The sequence below is a fragment of the Marmota marmota genome, unplaced genomic scaffold (genome assembly GCF_001458135.2).
Source record: "Marmota marmota marmota unplaced genomic scaffold, marMar, whole genome shotgun sequence".
In the NCBI taxonomy this organism is placed as follows: Eukaryota; Metazoa; Chordata; class Mammalia; order Rodentia; family Sciuridae; genus Marmota; species Marmota marmota.
In genome coordinates this window covers 11,030,604-11,044,365 of record NW_026000221.1, presented here as the reverse complement: position 1 = coordinate 11,044,365, position 13,762 = coordinate 11,030,604, and the positions used below count along the sequence as shown (strand labels likewise).

General features: G+C 33.4%; 1 protein-coding gene across 2 annotated transcripts in view; it reads right to left on the bottom strand.

Moving 5' to 3' along the window:
• The window catches only part of Hsd17b4 (hydroxysteroid 17-beta dehydrogenase 4), a 98,200-nt gene that overhangs the window by 53,503 nt on the left and 30,935 nt on the right, over nucleotides 1-13,762 (bottom strand). For both annotated transcript variants that reach the window (XM_048792006.1, XM_015488616.2), the window contains exons 8-11: nucleotides 8,604-8,695; nucleotides 5,765-5,789; nucleotides 3,820-3,948; nucleotides 653-756 (exon numbers count right to left, since the gene is read on the bottom strand). In XM_048792006.1, coding sequence (XP_048647963.1) covers nucleotides 653-756; nucleotides 3,820-3,948; nucleotides 5,765-5,789; nucleotides 8,604-8,695 — 350 coding nt within the window. The remainder of the gene's footprint in view (nucleotides 1-652; nucleotides 757-3,819; nucleotides 3,949-5,764; nucleotides 5,790-8,603; nucleotides 8,696-13,762) is intronic.

Below are 13,762 nucleotides of genomic sequence, written 5' to 3'. Positions count from 1 at the left end.
TATATATATATATATATATATATATATATATATATATGGCTGGGATTGTGGCTCAGCGGTGGAGTGCTCGCCTAGCACATGTGAGACCCTGGGCTCAATCCTCAGCACCACATAAAAATGAATAAATAAATAAAATAAAGATATTGTGTCCAATTAAACAATAAATATTTTTTTTAAAAAAACTTATATAAATAAATAGAACTTGTGGTATAGCTCAGAGGTAGAATGCATGTTTGTGCTTAGCATGCACAAGGCCCTGGTTTCAATTCCAGTGCCAAAAAAGAAAGAAAAAGAAAAACCAGAATACTATGTGTTAAAAACAGTAATGTGGCCTCTAACACTTAAAATATTTGCTCTAATACCTAAAATATTTGCTCTGTCCCCAAAAATTTTGCTGACCCCCTATTTTAAAGTAAAAATCCCAATAACACACTGCGAACACTCTCAGACTTAAAAATTAGATTCCTAGTGTTATCACTATTCTCTATTTTAAAGTATCTATGCCATGTTTCTCTTCATTATTAGGCAAAACTTTCAAGACTTAAAGAGAATAACTGCATCTGAAAAACATAAAAGGGGCAGTGGAGGGAGGAAAAAAAAGAGAAGGAGGAAGGAAGGCCAAGTTTCAGAGGAGACAACATTCCCCACTTACAAATCCTGAAGTAGCTGTAGATGTTGCATGACTGGTATGATTTATTGAAACTCCTCCTTCTGCATCTATTTTATGTAAAACTTCAATCATACCTGCAACTGATTCTAAAATTAAGAAAAATAAAGAAAATGAAGCTTGGTTTAAAATGTAACTAAAAATGCAACAGTAAGCTAGATAACAGTTGCCAACTATAAAACCTCCTCATTATTCATGAACTGAATATATGATGTTAGACTTTTGTAGGAAAAAACTGTGAAAGACTTGGAAATAGACCAAAAGCATAGCCTAATGTACTCTTCACAGACTCAGAGCTTTTCATTATCTTTCAGCTATTTTACGGTAAAGAAGAATGAGGAGGGGCTGAGGCTGTGGCTCAGTGGCAAAGTGCTTGCTTCACATGTGTGAGGCCCTGGGTTCAATCCTCAGAACCACATAAAAATAAACAAATAAAATAAAAGTATTGTGTTCAACTAAAAATATTTAAAAAAAAAAAAAAAGAAGAATGAGGAGTGTAGGAGGAAGGTGCTTGTTCTAGATAACTGATTTATACCCTCTCTTCACCCTGCAATAAGTACAATGTATAATTAAACCCATAAAGTAGGATACATGTTAGCAGATATGTAATCTCTGTGTGTCTAGTGGAAAGACAACTGATTTCCCTTCTCTCTCTACCATCAACCCTTCCTCTGGGATGGAAGAATGCTAATACCTCCACCCCAGGTCCAAAGATAGTTTTAAAAATTCTTGCCAGGCACAGTGGTACACACCTATAATCCCAGTGAGTTGGAAGTTTGAGGCAGAGGATCTCAAGTTCAAAGCTATCCTCGGCAACTTAGCAAGACTCTGTCTCAAAATCTTAAAAAATGAAAAAGCAGAGGTGGGAGGGCCTGGTGGTAAATTACCCCTGGGTTCAAATCACCAAAAACTAAAAATAATAATAATAAAATACCTCCAGAGACAGAGGAAACCACCATTATGAACAGTGATTCTAGATAGAAAGTGGAAGTTGCTGTTCTGCGGTCTAAAAGGTTGTAAAGAAGTTCATGTATGTGGATATATGTATTAAAAATATTCTGAAGGCTCTGGGACATAGGTTTCCTACTAAACTCTGACAAAAATGAAAAACAAAACACAAAGTCTGAGATGACCAACATTACCTGCTACTCTAGGTCATGCTACTAAAGAAGTTTCTTGCCTAATCCTCTCCCTACATCCCCATTCAGCCTGTTGTCTTGAGGGAAGGCGATTTAATTGAAAAGCACCATGGTACAGGCTAAAAGCACTTCACTCAGAGATAGACAACCTGAATTAACTCTTAGCTCAAACAATGGTCAGTTTTGCTGGGACTTAGTTTAATCATCTCTAAACTGAAATTACTAAAATAGGTACTCTGGAAAGTCAACTCTTATCAGAAAAGATGACTTTTCATTATACTTTTTTTCATTACATCTTTTTTTAATAATAGTCTAATACTTTTGAGGCAAAAAGGCAGAGAAATGTTTTTAACTTTTCCTTTTGTTTATTTTCATTGATAAGCAACATTCACAGAACAAAATTTATCTCAAATATCAAAAATATAAAATTGCTACCATTTATGACATATCAATCATGCTATCATCTGACTGAGAAAAGGCATAATGAAAATTTCAAGAATGTACATGTAGGAAGGAAAGTATCAATAAGAAGCAAAAACCAAGCTGGGCACAGTGGTACATGCCTACAATCCCAGAAGCTTAAGAGGCTGAGGCAAGAAAATAGCTAGTTCAAAGCCAGCCTCAGCAAAAAGCAAGGCATTAAGCAACTGTTTCTAAATAAAATACAAAATAGGGCTGGGGATGTGGCTCAGTAGTCAAGCTACACATGGTGGTGCACCTGGAATCCCAGCAACTCAGAAGGCTGAGGCAGGAGGATCTCAAGTTTGATGCAACCTCAGCAACTTAGTGAGAGCCTCACTAGTAAGCCACTTAGTGAGACCCTGTCTCAAAAAATAAAAATAACTGTGGATGTAGCTCCATGGTAACCGTAAGCCTGGATTCAACCCCCCAGTACAAAAAAAAAAAATAGTAAAAACCTGAGCAGTCATTTTTTCAGATATATTCTTCTATCAACTCGGAATATAAAATTATTGAGGAAAAATGTTTTTCTATAAAATGATCCTGACTCATAATCTTACTCAGAAAACTCTTTTAAATTTCACATGTCATATGCAAATGCAACTTTTACTAGGAAAAAATGTGAATTTTCTTTGGTCTCTCTTCCTGTGGGTATGTTGTAGGTGATTAAATAATTCAAGTTAATAAGCATTTATTAAATCCCTTCTGAGTTCAGCACTATGATAATACCAAGCACAAAAGAATATTATATATAGGACTGGGGTGCAGCTTAGTGGTAGAACACTGTCTAGCATGCCCAAAAACCTAGAATTACAAAAAAAAAAAGAGAGAGACAGACAGAATTACATATGATACAATCTCTGCCTCAAAGAATTTGCCATGCAGTTAAGAAACCATATATTCATGGAAAAAAGCAATGGACAACATTACAATTAGATGTTAATTAGAAGTTCAAGTGGGTAGGAGTTCAACTAACAGAAAGATCAATGTAGCCCAGATTATCTGGAAAGGTTCTGATAAGTATCTAGGCTTGAGTATTTCTAAGAAAGCACTAAAATTATGTAGAGGTGATAAAAGGAAGACAAAGTATGATAGAAAAGGAGAGAAACAATAGCAAAAACAAAGCACTAAAGCAAAGCCTCTCTTATTCTCTAAATGAAAAAGAGCTAAGCCAAGTAAACTAAGCTTAAATAAACTTTGGAGGAAATAGAGAAAAATGGGGTCAAACTAGGAGCATGTACCTAGATAAAGCAAGATTTTTTAAATGAACTATCAGCTAAAAAGTAGGTGCATTTAACACAAATAAGTAAATGCCTTATGCCATCCATCCCCCTGCCACAAATAAGCCAAAAAACAAGACTATAAAAAAATGACAGTGGGACATAAATATCTTAAATATGAAGAGTTCTAATACCAACTATAGCAGAAAATATACTACACATGATAGAAGTGTTTAAGTCATCACATTTTAGAAGGTCACTCCATATAATAAGAGAGAATATTTGTTGCCTGTGGTTCCCCAACCAAGGTTAAATGGCTTGGGATTCTCTTTACCTTGGATATTCTGAGGCTTGCTGGCATTATCAAAGTCACAGATCTTCTCCCAGTTAGCCTTCACTGCCTCAGGAGTCATTGGCTGATTCTTCTGTCTTGCAATGGCTCCAAGGGTCCGCTCCCAGCGTACTAATTATAGGAAAAAAAAAAAAAAAGAAAGAAAAACAAGATACTGAGCACATAATTTAGGAGGAAAACAGAAAGTAAAATGTGTAAAAGCCCCTTAAATTTTTAACTTCAAGAAAAAGGAAATTCAGAAAAAAAGTGTTCCACTTTGTAGAATTTTACTATGAGCATTAAAATGCCTTTTTCCTAAAACACCCATCAGGAAAATGTCAACTAAAAAAAATTGTTTTGAATAAAAATTTTCTCCTTTGACTGTGCCAGGCACTACTAAAGGTAGAATCTCATGCTGAATCTGAAAACTAAATTACAAAATAATTGCACCAAAAGACTTACCTCATAACCACAGATGACTCAAGTAAAGATACGTAACTCTTCTTGTATATAAAATGAAGATTAACAGAATAGAACGTGTTGGATAGTAAATAGAAAACTAGTGGTGGTAACATGCCAAAGATTTTAGTTAACAAAAAATCAGTATATCAGATAGCCACATATAATTCTCTTTATCCTTCTTTTGCCCTCCTTCCATTTCGACAAGAAGTCAACTAAACTGCACAGATTTACAGAAAACATAAGTTCTGCATCAATTCCATTAGGAGAATTTTTAACATTGTTTCCTTTTAAAAATCCAGAAGAATAAATACACTGGCTACCTTATTTAAGCATAATGATCAGACTGTTTTTGATGACTGTCTTCCCCCACCACCCGAATTGAATCCAGAGCCTTATGCACACTAGGCAAGAGCTTTATCACTGTGTTATATCGTCAGCCCTTTTCAATTTTATTTTGAGACAGGGTTTTGCTAGGCTTCCCAGGCTGGCCTGAACTTGAAATTCTCTCAACTCAGGCTCTTGGGTACCTGGGATTACAAGGGGGCACTTGATAATTATTAAATTTAAGACTTAATAATTTAATAAGTACTGGGAAATCTAGAAATGCCTGCTTTTGAATTTTTCCTATTGATAGAACTTTTACTGAAGCACTCATTTTCCTATCATAAGTGGGTGTTTTTTCAAAAGACACTCAAATGCTTGAGGAACTTTAACAACTGGACAGAGCAGTCATTAATGCTAAAAATATTAATAATTTACAATACATTGTACCAACGCCCTCCAGTGACAGCAACCTTTTAAGTAACTCAATTAATCGTGTGATTAATTTTGATACCAACAGCCAACTGAAAACAAGGTATTAGAATTTTCACAATTTTTTAATTCTATAAAGCAACTATAATTAGGTTTAAGAGATGGGACAGAAGAGCACTGATGATACTAAATGAATTTACTATTGAAGAGAAGGAAAACAATTCCCATATCAGTTGCAATTTATTGACCAATGTTGCAAAGTTGTCCAATGTGATTTCTCACTCTCCCGATATTTTATGCTAGAGGAAGGAAATAATTACATGAAAGAATTGGAGAACTTGCTAGCTATGCCATCTAGAATAGGCTCCTCCCATGTTTTCAAAATCGTCTCTCCCTCCCACTCACTTCTCTGCTGAAACAGCAAGGGATGCCAGAGATGTTGGAGGATAAATACAAATATAAAGACAGACTTTGCTAAATGAAGGAATAAGACAGGAAAAAGTCCTAAATAAGGGTTGCCTACAGAATGAACAGACTTTCGAAAGTACAGAGCCCTGCAGGACAATTGTCATGTTTTAGAAGATCTGCTGTATAACAATATTCAAGTCTGAATATGTGTGCACTAAATCTAGTGATTAGGCACTTGACAATATGCTTATTACCTGGTTGTAATGGAAATGCAGATTTAAAGATATGGAAATAACCAATGGCAAACCAAAACTGAGAGACTTACATTTTCCAATCCATCCTGCTCCAACCTAGCAAAAAAGAGGGAGAAACATTATATTATATTATATAATGTATAATCACTAGTAGAATTTTTTAATTTAAAATAAAGGCAGCAATCTTACCAGGTATAATAGAATGCTAGATGACAATGAATAAAAATAATATGGCTCTACAAAAGTCTACTGGTCCCATGAATTTACACTGTTCCTAATATCACAACAGAAACCTAAAGTAACACAATGTAGTAGGAAAAAAAAGACTATGAAGTAAGAGGCCAAGGCTTGATACCATATCTTCTACTGACTAGCTATGTAACCCTGGTCAAATCATCTGGCCTCCTGAAACACAAATTTCACCATCTGTAAAATAAGGATAACAACACATAGTTTATGTGGTTACTGTGAAATTTATACAATGTAAATTGTACACATTATAGTCTCAAAATAAATGTCCTTCTAGAAAGAACCAGTGAACTAAAAAAAATAAATTAAATAAATTCAAAGCCCATAGAGTATTTGACTTGATGAATTACATATATTCATGTTAGTAAAACATCTTTATTTAGAGATAAGGCAAATCACCAAATACCAACTGCCACACAGAAAGATAAATTTTATATATCTATGTTTTTAGAGATTCAGGAAAATCCTAAAGGGAAAAAATGTCTGATATAAAGAAAATCCAGCATGTTTTCAAACACAACTACACTGTGGTAAAACTTCATATTCAAATTCTACATGCAGGTGGTAGGAAAAAAAATGTATAAGGAGACAGCACACATCTTGGTGGCTCTAGGCATAAGGATGTAACTTTTCATCATCTTTTGCCTTTATATTAATATGACCATGTCTTTTATATATCTGATGAATCTTGATGTAATTAAGAGTACATAAATCAGCAGTGGTTTTGATAACAGGTAAGAGATATCACCTTTTATCATATTTTGGGAGTGATGTTAGCAACAAGTTCTTCTGAGATGCTAGAAACAACTGCACCTGCTGAACCAAAATCTTTATCTACCACTCTAGGTATCTATCAGAATTTTGCAAACAAAGTGGTAGTTTAAGTCAGAATATTACACCCACTTCTTATCATATTTTATCAATCAGGCATGTCAAATGTTCCTCACTAAAAATGTTCACAATAGAGTAAATGAAAATAACAACATAAAATTTTATCCTCAGCATGATCCTAATTGTCTACATGACTTTGGATGTGTGTTTAAAATACACATCTAAAAACAGACTGGAAGGAAATACATACAAATATAGTTCTCTCTGCGTAGTGATAATGTGGTGATTTTTATTTTCCTGTATATATGTTCCAATATAGTTAAACTTTTCAGAGAATATACATTTTTGTTTACAGAGTTAATATAATTTTCAAAGTTAAGTAATTTTTAAAATTCCTTAGATAAAAGAGGGTCAGGCTAAATTTTAAACTCCAGATGGCTTGATATTATTAAGTTTTCCTATTCTGTAAAATTAGATTTGTAAATTTCCTTCCACTTCTGATTTTCACAATTCACATTCAATGGGTGTGATTAGAAAGGTGGAGGCATATATCTCTGTTTAGCTAAATGAAGGCTATTTTATTTTTCTCCTTTAATTTACTCATAAGCTTTTTATTCAAATGAAGCAGGCTAATAAGATAGTATTCCCTTCAAACTGAGCCAGATTCTTTTTCTACCAAAAAATGTTTTGGATGCCACAGTATTGTACATACCACAGGTTTATTATAGACAATCAAAAAATGGAAGGAAGAAGGTTCTAATATATAAAACTTCAGGCTAAGAAAAAAGATTAAACTCAAATGAGTAATCATAATACATACATCAGCTTAAAAAGGGAATGGGGAAAACAGAAAAGTTTTCTTTTAAAGTTTAAAACAAATAGTAAGTTGTATGTATTGATCTATCATAGCCAAACTAAATTCCTGATACAGATTAATAAATAAAATTCTGGGGAAGGCTGTTATATACTAGACACAATGTTAAAGGTTTAAAATTATTTATAGTTAAGTTATAGTTTGGATCTGGAATGTCCCCCAAAGGCTCATGTGTTAAAGACCTGGTCCCAGCTGGTGGTGCTATTGGGAGGTGGTGGGAACTTCAGGAAGTAGGGCCTAGTTGGAGGAAGTAGGTCACTGTGGGAACATCCTTGAAGAGTGTATCTTGCTCCTGGCCCCTTTTTCTCAGTTTCCCAGCTGCTATGAAGTGAACAACTCTATCCATCACATGCTCCCCATCATCATGTTCTGCCTTGTGAAAGGACCAAAGCAATAGGGCCAAATGACTATGGATTGAACCCTGAACCAAAATTAATCTTCCCTCCTTCAAGTTGATTCCTCAGGTATTTTGTCACAGTGGCAGAAAACTAACACAAGGTACCACAATAAACTTCAAGAAAACTAAAGCTCAGGAAGGTTAATTTATACAATATTCCAGCAAGTCAGTGATTACCAGAATAAGAATTCAAAATCTGATCCAGGTGACTCTAAACCTCAAGCTCTATCTTTCCATTTTAAGAAGCTGAATGTCTTCTTAAATCAATGAAATGTTCTATATTTGACTAAACAAATCATACTAGCCATATTTTCATTTGGTAAGACTATTAGAAATGGAGAACTATGAAAAAACATAATTTATAAAGCTGATGTTACTTTTTCCAAAAGGACACTTGTACCTTAGTAACATAAACATAATATTTTAAAATATTCAAGTTACGTCAACCAGTGCAGATTTGTACAAATGTAAGCATTTGAAAAACACTAATTTTAAAATCCTTTTTTATATTTAATTACACAAATATTGCTTTAGGAAAAAACAGCAAGTTTCAGAATACCTCAAACAAACCACCATTTTCCTCACAACTCTCATGGCAAAGCCAAAGGATCAGCGGTGCCACATACTCAGGCTTTAAAGCTTCAAAAAGATCTAAAATAAATACAAAGAAATTACAAACAAGAATATGTATGTTTTATCTGTCATTCTGCTTTGTGAAAATTTCTTACTTATGTAGGTAAAATTTCTTATGTTGATGATTCAGAGACTTTAAATAAACAAGAAAAAATATATACATATGTATGTAAACAAGAAAAAATATATATACATATGTATGTATACTCAAATATTAAAGGTTTTTAGAAGAACTTTTTCATCCCCATTGAGACATTTAGAAGAACTTTTAGAAGAACTTTTTCATCCCCATTGAGACATACCTGAAACATTATCAAGTTTCTTGATAAAACTGCAGTCATTAGACATACCTTTCCATGATGGGGAACATACTATTCTGGAGAAAATGTTAGAGCAGTCTCAGCAAAGACTGATGAGTAAAATTATATATATGAGAATCACAGGTACCATTCATTCCCAAAACTACGCCATTCTTCCAACTATTTAATGAGAATTTTGGAAAACTTCAAACATCCTTGACAATTATAATAGCAGAAAATGATTGAAAAAGACCCTAGAACCATCATGATGAGTAACAAAAACATAAGGATTGTTTTCTCATTGTAAACCTCTGTGAGCAGCTTAGTACAGCAAAAAAAGTACTACATAAGAAACACAAAGACCTAGAATTTAGTGCCGGCCCTACAGGTAAGCAACTTAAGAACTTGGGAAGATCACTCAATTTCCTTGTACCTGTGTCTTCATCTATAAATTGGTAATTAAAATGTTTTCCCTGACTATTCTACCAATTTGTTCCAATATTCCAATGAGATAAAACTGTATCTTGTGATATCTTTTTTTAAGCCAATTCTTTTTTTAAAAAAATTTTTTTCTAGTTCTCAATGGACCTTTATTTTTTACTTATTTATATGTGGTGCTGAGAACCAAACCCAGTGCCTCACACATGCTAGGCAAGTGCTCTACAACTGAGCCAAAACTCCAGCCCTTATGATATCTTATAGACCTTAAATCTTATCTAAGAAATCAAATAAATGCAGAAACCTGTGATATGATGTAATTTTATATTAACATAATAAAATAGCAAAGATGTACTTAAAGTCCTGTAAATTAAAGATCAGCTACAAAATCTTCACTTCATGGTCTCTAAAAGATCTCAAATCCACATGCAATCCAATGGCATAGTGTTCTCCACTTTCCATTATACACATATGGAGAAAATCAAAGGAAGACTCCATCCAACTTCTTGAACTACACAATAAAACAAATTCTTAACCTATATACCATTCATCTCAATATTTAACATTCCTCTAATTTCCCATGTAACAATTTGCAAAATTCAATATTAAAGGATTTTATATATAGGGATTCAGATATTTGAGGTGACTAACTTCATACTGAATGCAAAATGAATGTATCTATAACATCCAATTGAGAGCTGGGGCTGTGGCTCACTGGCAGAATGTTCATTGTGCATGTGTGAGGCACTGAGTTTGATCCTCAGCACCACATAAAAATAAATAAAAGGTATTGTATTCATCTACAAGTAAAAAAAATATTTTTAAAAAATCCAACTGAGTATCAATTCTTAGGTGAAAAATGAACATAAGCTAATAGAAAAATACTTCTGCTTTATACCGGATTTTGCATATTATCATAATGTTATATGCCAATATTCTTGTGTTCCAGTTCATTCTCAATCTGCTAGGTAAGCCAGCATCTATTAAACTTAGTTTCGTAAAAAAAAAAAAAAAAAAAAGCAAGAAGATAAACATAATGTCTAAGAAGGCCCATTAGCTAGTAAGATATAAAGTTATGTGAAATCAAAATTAGAACTTAGCCTCCTTTACCCAAGCAGTGTTTATTCCACAATATTAGATATATAGCATTATAATGAAGCAAGTACTTTTTGACAATTTTGTCACCAGAAATGGTATTATTTTAAACCTTACTGAGACAGAAGAATAATCACAAGCAAAAAGTTCCACACTGCAAGGAAAGCAGGGTTGCTCTGAGAACACATTTAAACAACAATTCTGATACCTAAATACTTAGAGGTAGGCCAGCATCAAGATGAGGTTCTGACCCTAAACTGTTCTACACTGAACCTTAACTTTCAAGGAAGACTTGGTTAAGCCTCCTGGTTACCAGCAATAGCAAAGACAAATCCTCTCTGAAGAAAAAATTGTCAATTTAAAGCAAAGAATAAACACAGATTAAAATCAAGTAAAGGGCTTGTGATTAAAAATCACCAAACACTCATGAAGGAAAACCATAATGAGTAAAAAATTTTTAAAATAAAAAACAGATTTAAACTCCAATGCAATGTTATAATTTAAAATATATTGTGTGTGTGTATGTATGTATGTATGTGTGTGTGTATATATATATATATATATATATATATATATATATGCAGATTTAATGCAATCACAATCAAAATCCCAATGATATTCCTCAAAGAAACAGCAAAAGCAATCATGAAATTCATCTGGAAAAATAAGAGACCCAGAATAGTCAAAGCAATCCTTAACAAGGAGAGTGAAGTAGGGTGGCATCACAATACCAGACCTTAAACTAAACTACAGAGCAACAGTAACAAAAACAGCATGATATTGGTACCAAAATAGACTTGTAGAACAATGGTACAGAGACAAACACACATAAACACAGTTATCTCATACTAGACAAAGACATCAAAAATATACATTGGAGAAAAGACAGCCTCATCAACAAATGGTGCTGAGAAAAACTGGAAATCCATATGCAGCAAAATGAAGTTAAAGCCCTATCTCTCACCATGCACAACACTCAACTCAAAGTAGATCAAGGACCCAGGAATTAAACCAGAAACCCTATGCCTAATAGAATAAAAAGTAGGCCCAAATCTTCATCATATCAGATTAGGCCCCAATTTTCTTAAAAAGACTCATAAAATGCAAAAAATAAATTCAAGAATCAATAAATAGGAGGGATTCAAACTACAAGAGCTTCTTCTCAGCAAAAGAAACAATCAGTGAAATGAAGAGAGAGCTTACAGAATGGGAGCAAACTTTTACCACACACACATCAAATAGAGCACTAATCTCCAGGATATATAAAGAACTCAAAAAACTTAATACCAAAAAAAAAAACAAATAACCCAATCAATAAATGAGCTAAGGAACAGAACAGACAGTTCTCAGAAGAAGATATACAATCGATCAACAAATGCATGAAAAAATGTTCAACTTCTCTAGCAATTAGAGACATGCAAATCAATATTCTAAGATTTCATCTCATTCCAGTCACAATGGCAGTTGTCAAGAATACAAGCAATAATAAGTGTTGGCGAGGTTGTAGGGAAAAGGCACACTCTTACACTGTTGGTGGGACTGCAAATTGGTACAACCACTCTGGAAACCAGTATGGAGATTCGCTGGAAAACTTGGAATGGAACCACCATTTGACCCAGCTATCCCACTCCTCGGTTAATACCCAAGGGACTTAAAAACAGCATACTAGAGTGATGCAGCCACATCAATGTTTATAGCAACACAATTCACATTAGCTAAATTGTGGAACCAACCTAGATGTCGTTCAATGGATGAATGGATAAAGAAACTGTTATAAACACAATGAAATATTACTCAGCATTAAAAGAGAACAAAATCATGGCAATTGCAGGTAAATGGATGGAGTTGGAGAATATCATGCTAAGTGAAGTTAGCCAATCCCAAAAAATCAAAGGCCAAATGTTTTCTCTGATAAGTGGGTGCTGATCCACAATGGGGAGGGGGGACAGCATGGGAAGAATGGAGGAATTTTTGGATAGAGCAAAGGGGAGGAAGGGGATAGGGAGGCAGCATGCGGATAGGAAAGATGGTGGAATGAGATGGACATCATTACCCTAGGTACATATATGATGATGCAAATGGTATGACCTACTTTGTATGCAACCAGAGACATGAAAAACTGTGCTCCATTTGTGTACTATGAATCAAAATGCATTCTGCTGTCATTTGTAATTAGAACAAATAAATTAATTTTAAAAATGCAAAAAATAAAATACATTGTATTGAAAAGCTACCTAATGATTCACAAAAAGAAATCCAAAGTTCTAAAACGAATGTTAGTATAAATGCAAAAAGTAAATGGTACCTAAAAATACTTGTGTCCCATGAAGTAACTAATTTTAAAATAATTCCACTTATCAACTGTTTCATACCATTTCACAAAAGCTTCTTTTAAATTATTATGGAGATTTTCTTTTCAGAAATATGTAAAGCCCAGGAATACTAAATATCATAAACATTTCTCCAATAATCAAATATTCTACTTATTAAATAACTAACTAAATAAACAGGCTTCCAAGCATACATTTTTTAATTTCATATTTTCAAAAAAATATGAAAAAGAGATTCACACTACCTGATTCTGAGAATAATATGAAAACTACAGTATTCAAAACATGATATTGGAAAAAGGACAGGCATATAGATCACTGGAACACAATGGAGTATCCAAGAAGACACACATATGTGGTCAATTGACTTTGCACTAAAGTATCAAGGCTACTCAAATCGAGAATGAGAAACCGTCTATAGAACAAAAGAACTATTTTCTTCAACAAATAAATAGATTTTAAAAAGAAGAAGAAAATGAACTATTGTATGTTAAATACCTACTGACATTCTTAAGATCTTTAGTGAAATATATCAACTCTAAAAATGTATCTTTTTAATGCTAAGTGAAGTTAGCCAATCCGAAAAAAAACAAATGCCGAATGTTTTCTCTGGAATAGGGAGAGGGAGCATGGGATGAATACACAAACTCTAGATAGGGCAGAGGGATTGGAGAGGATGGGAGAGGGTATGGGATCAGAAATGATGGTGGAATGTGATGGTCATTATTATCCAAAGCACATGTATGAAGACACGAATTGGTATGAATATAGTTTGTATACAACCAGAAATACGAAAAATTGTGCTATATATATATGTAATAAGAATTGTAATGCATTCCGCTGTCATATATAAATTTTAAAAAATAAACAAAAAAATTAAAATGTATCTTTTTATAAAACCAGAATTTTTTTTTTAATTTTTT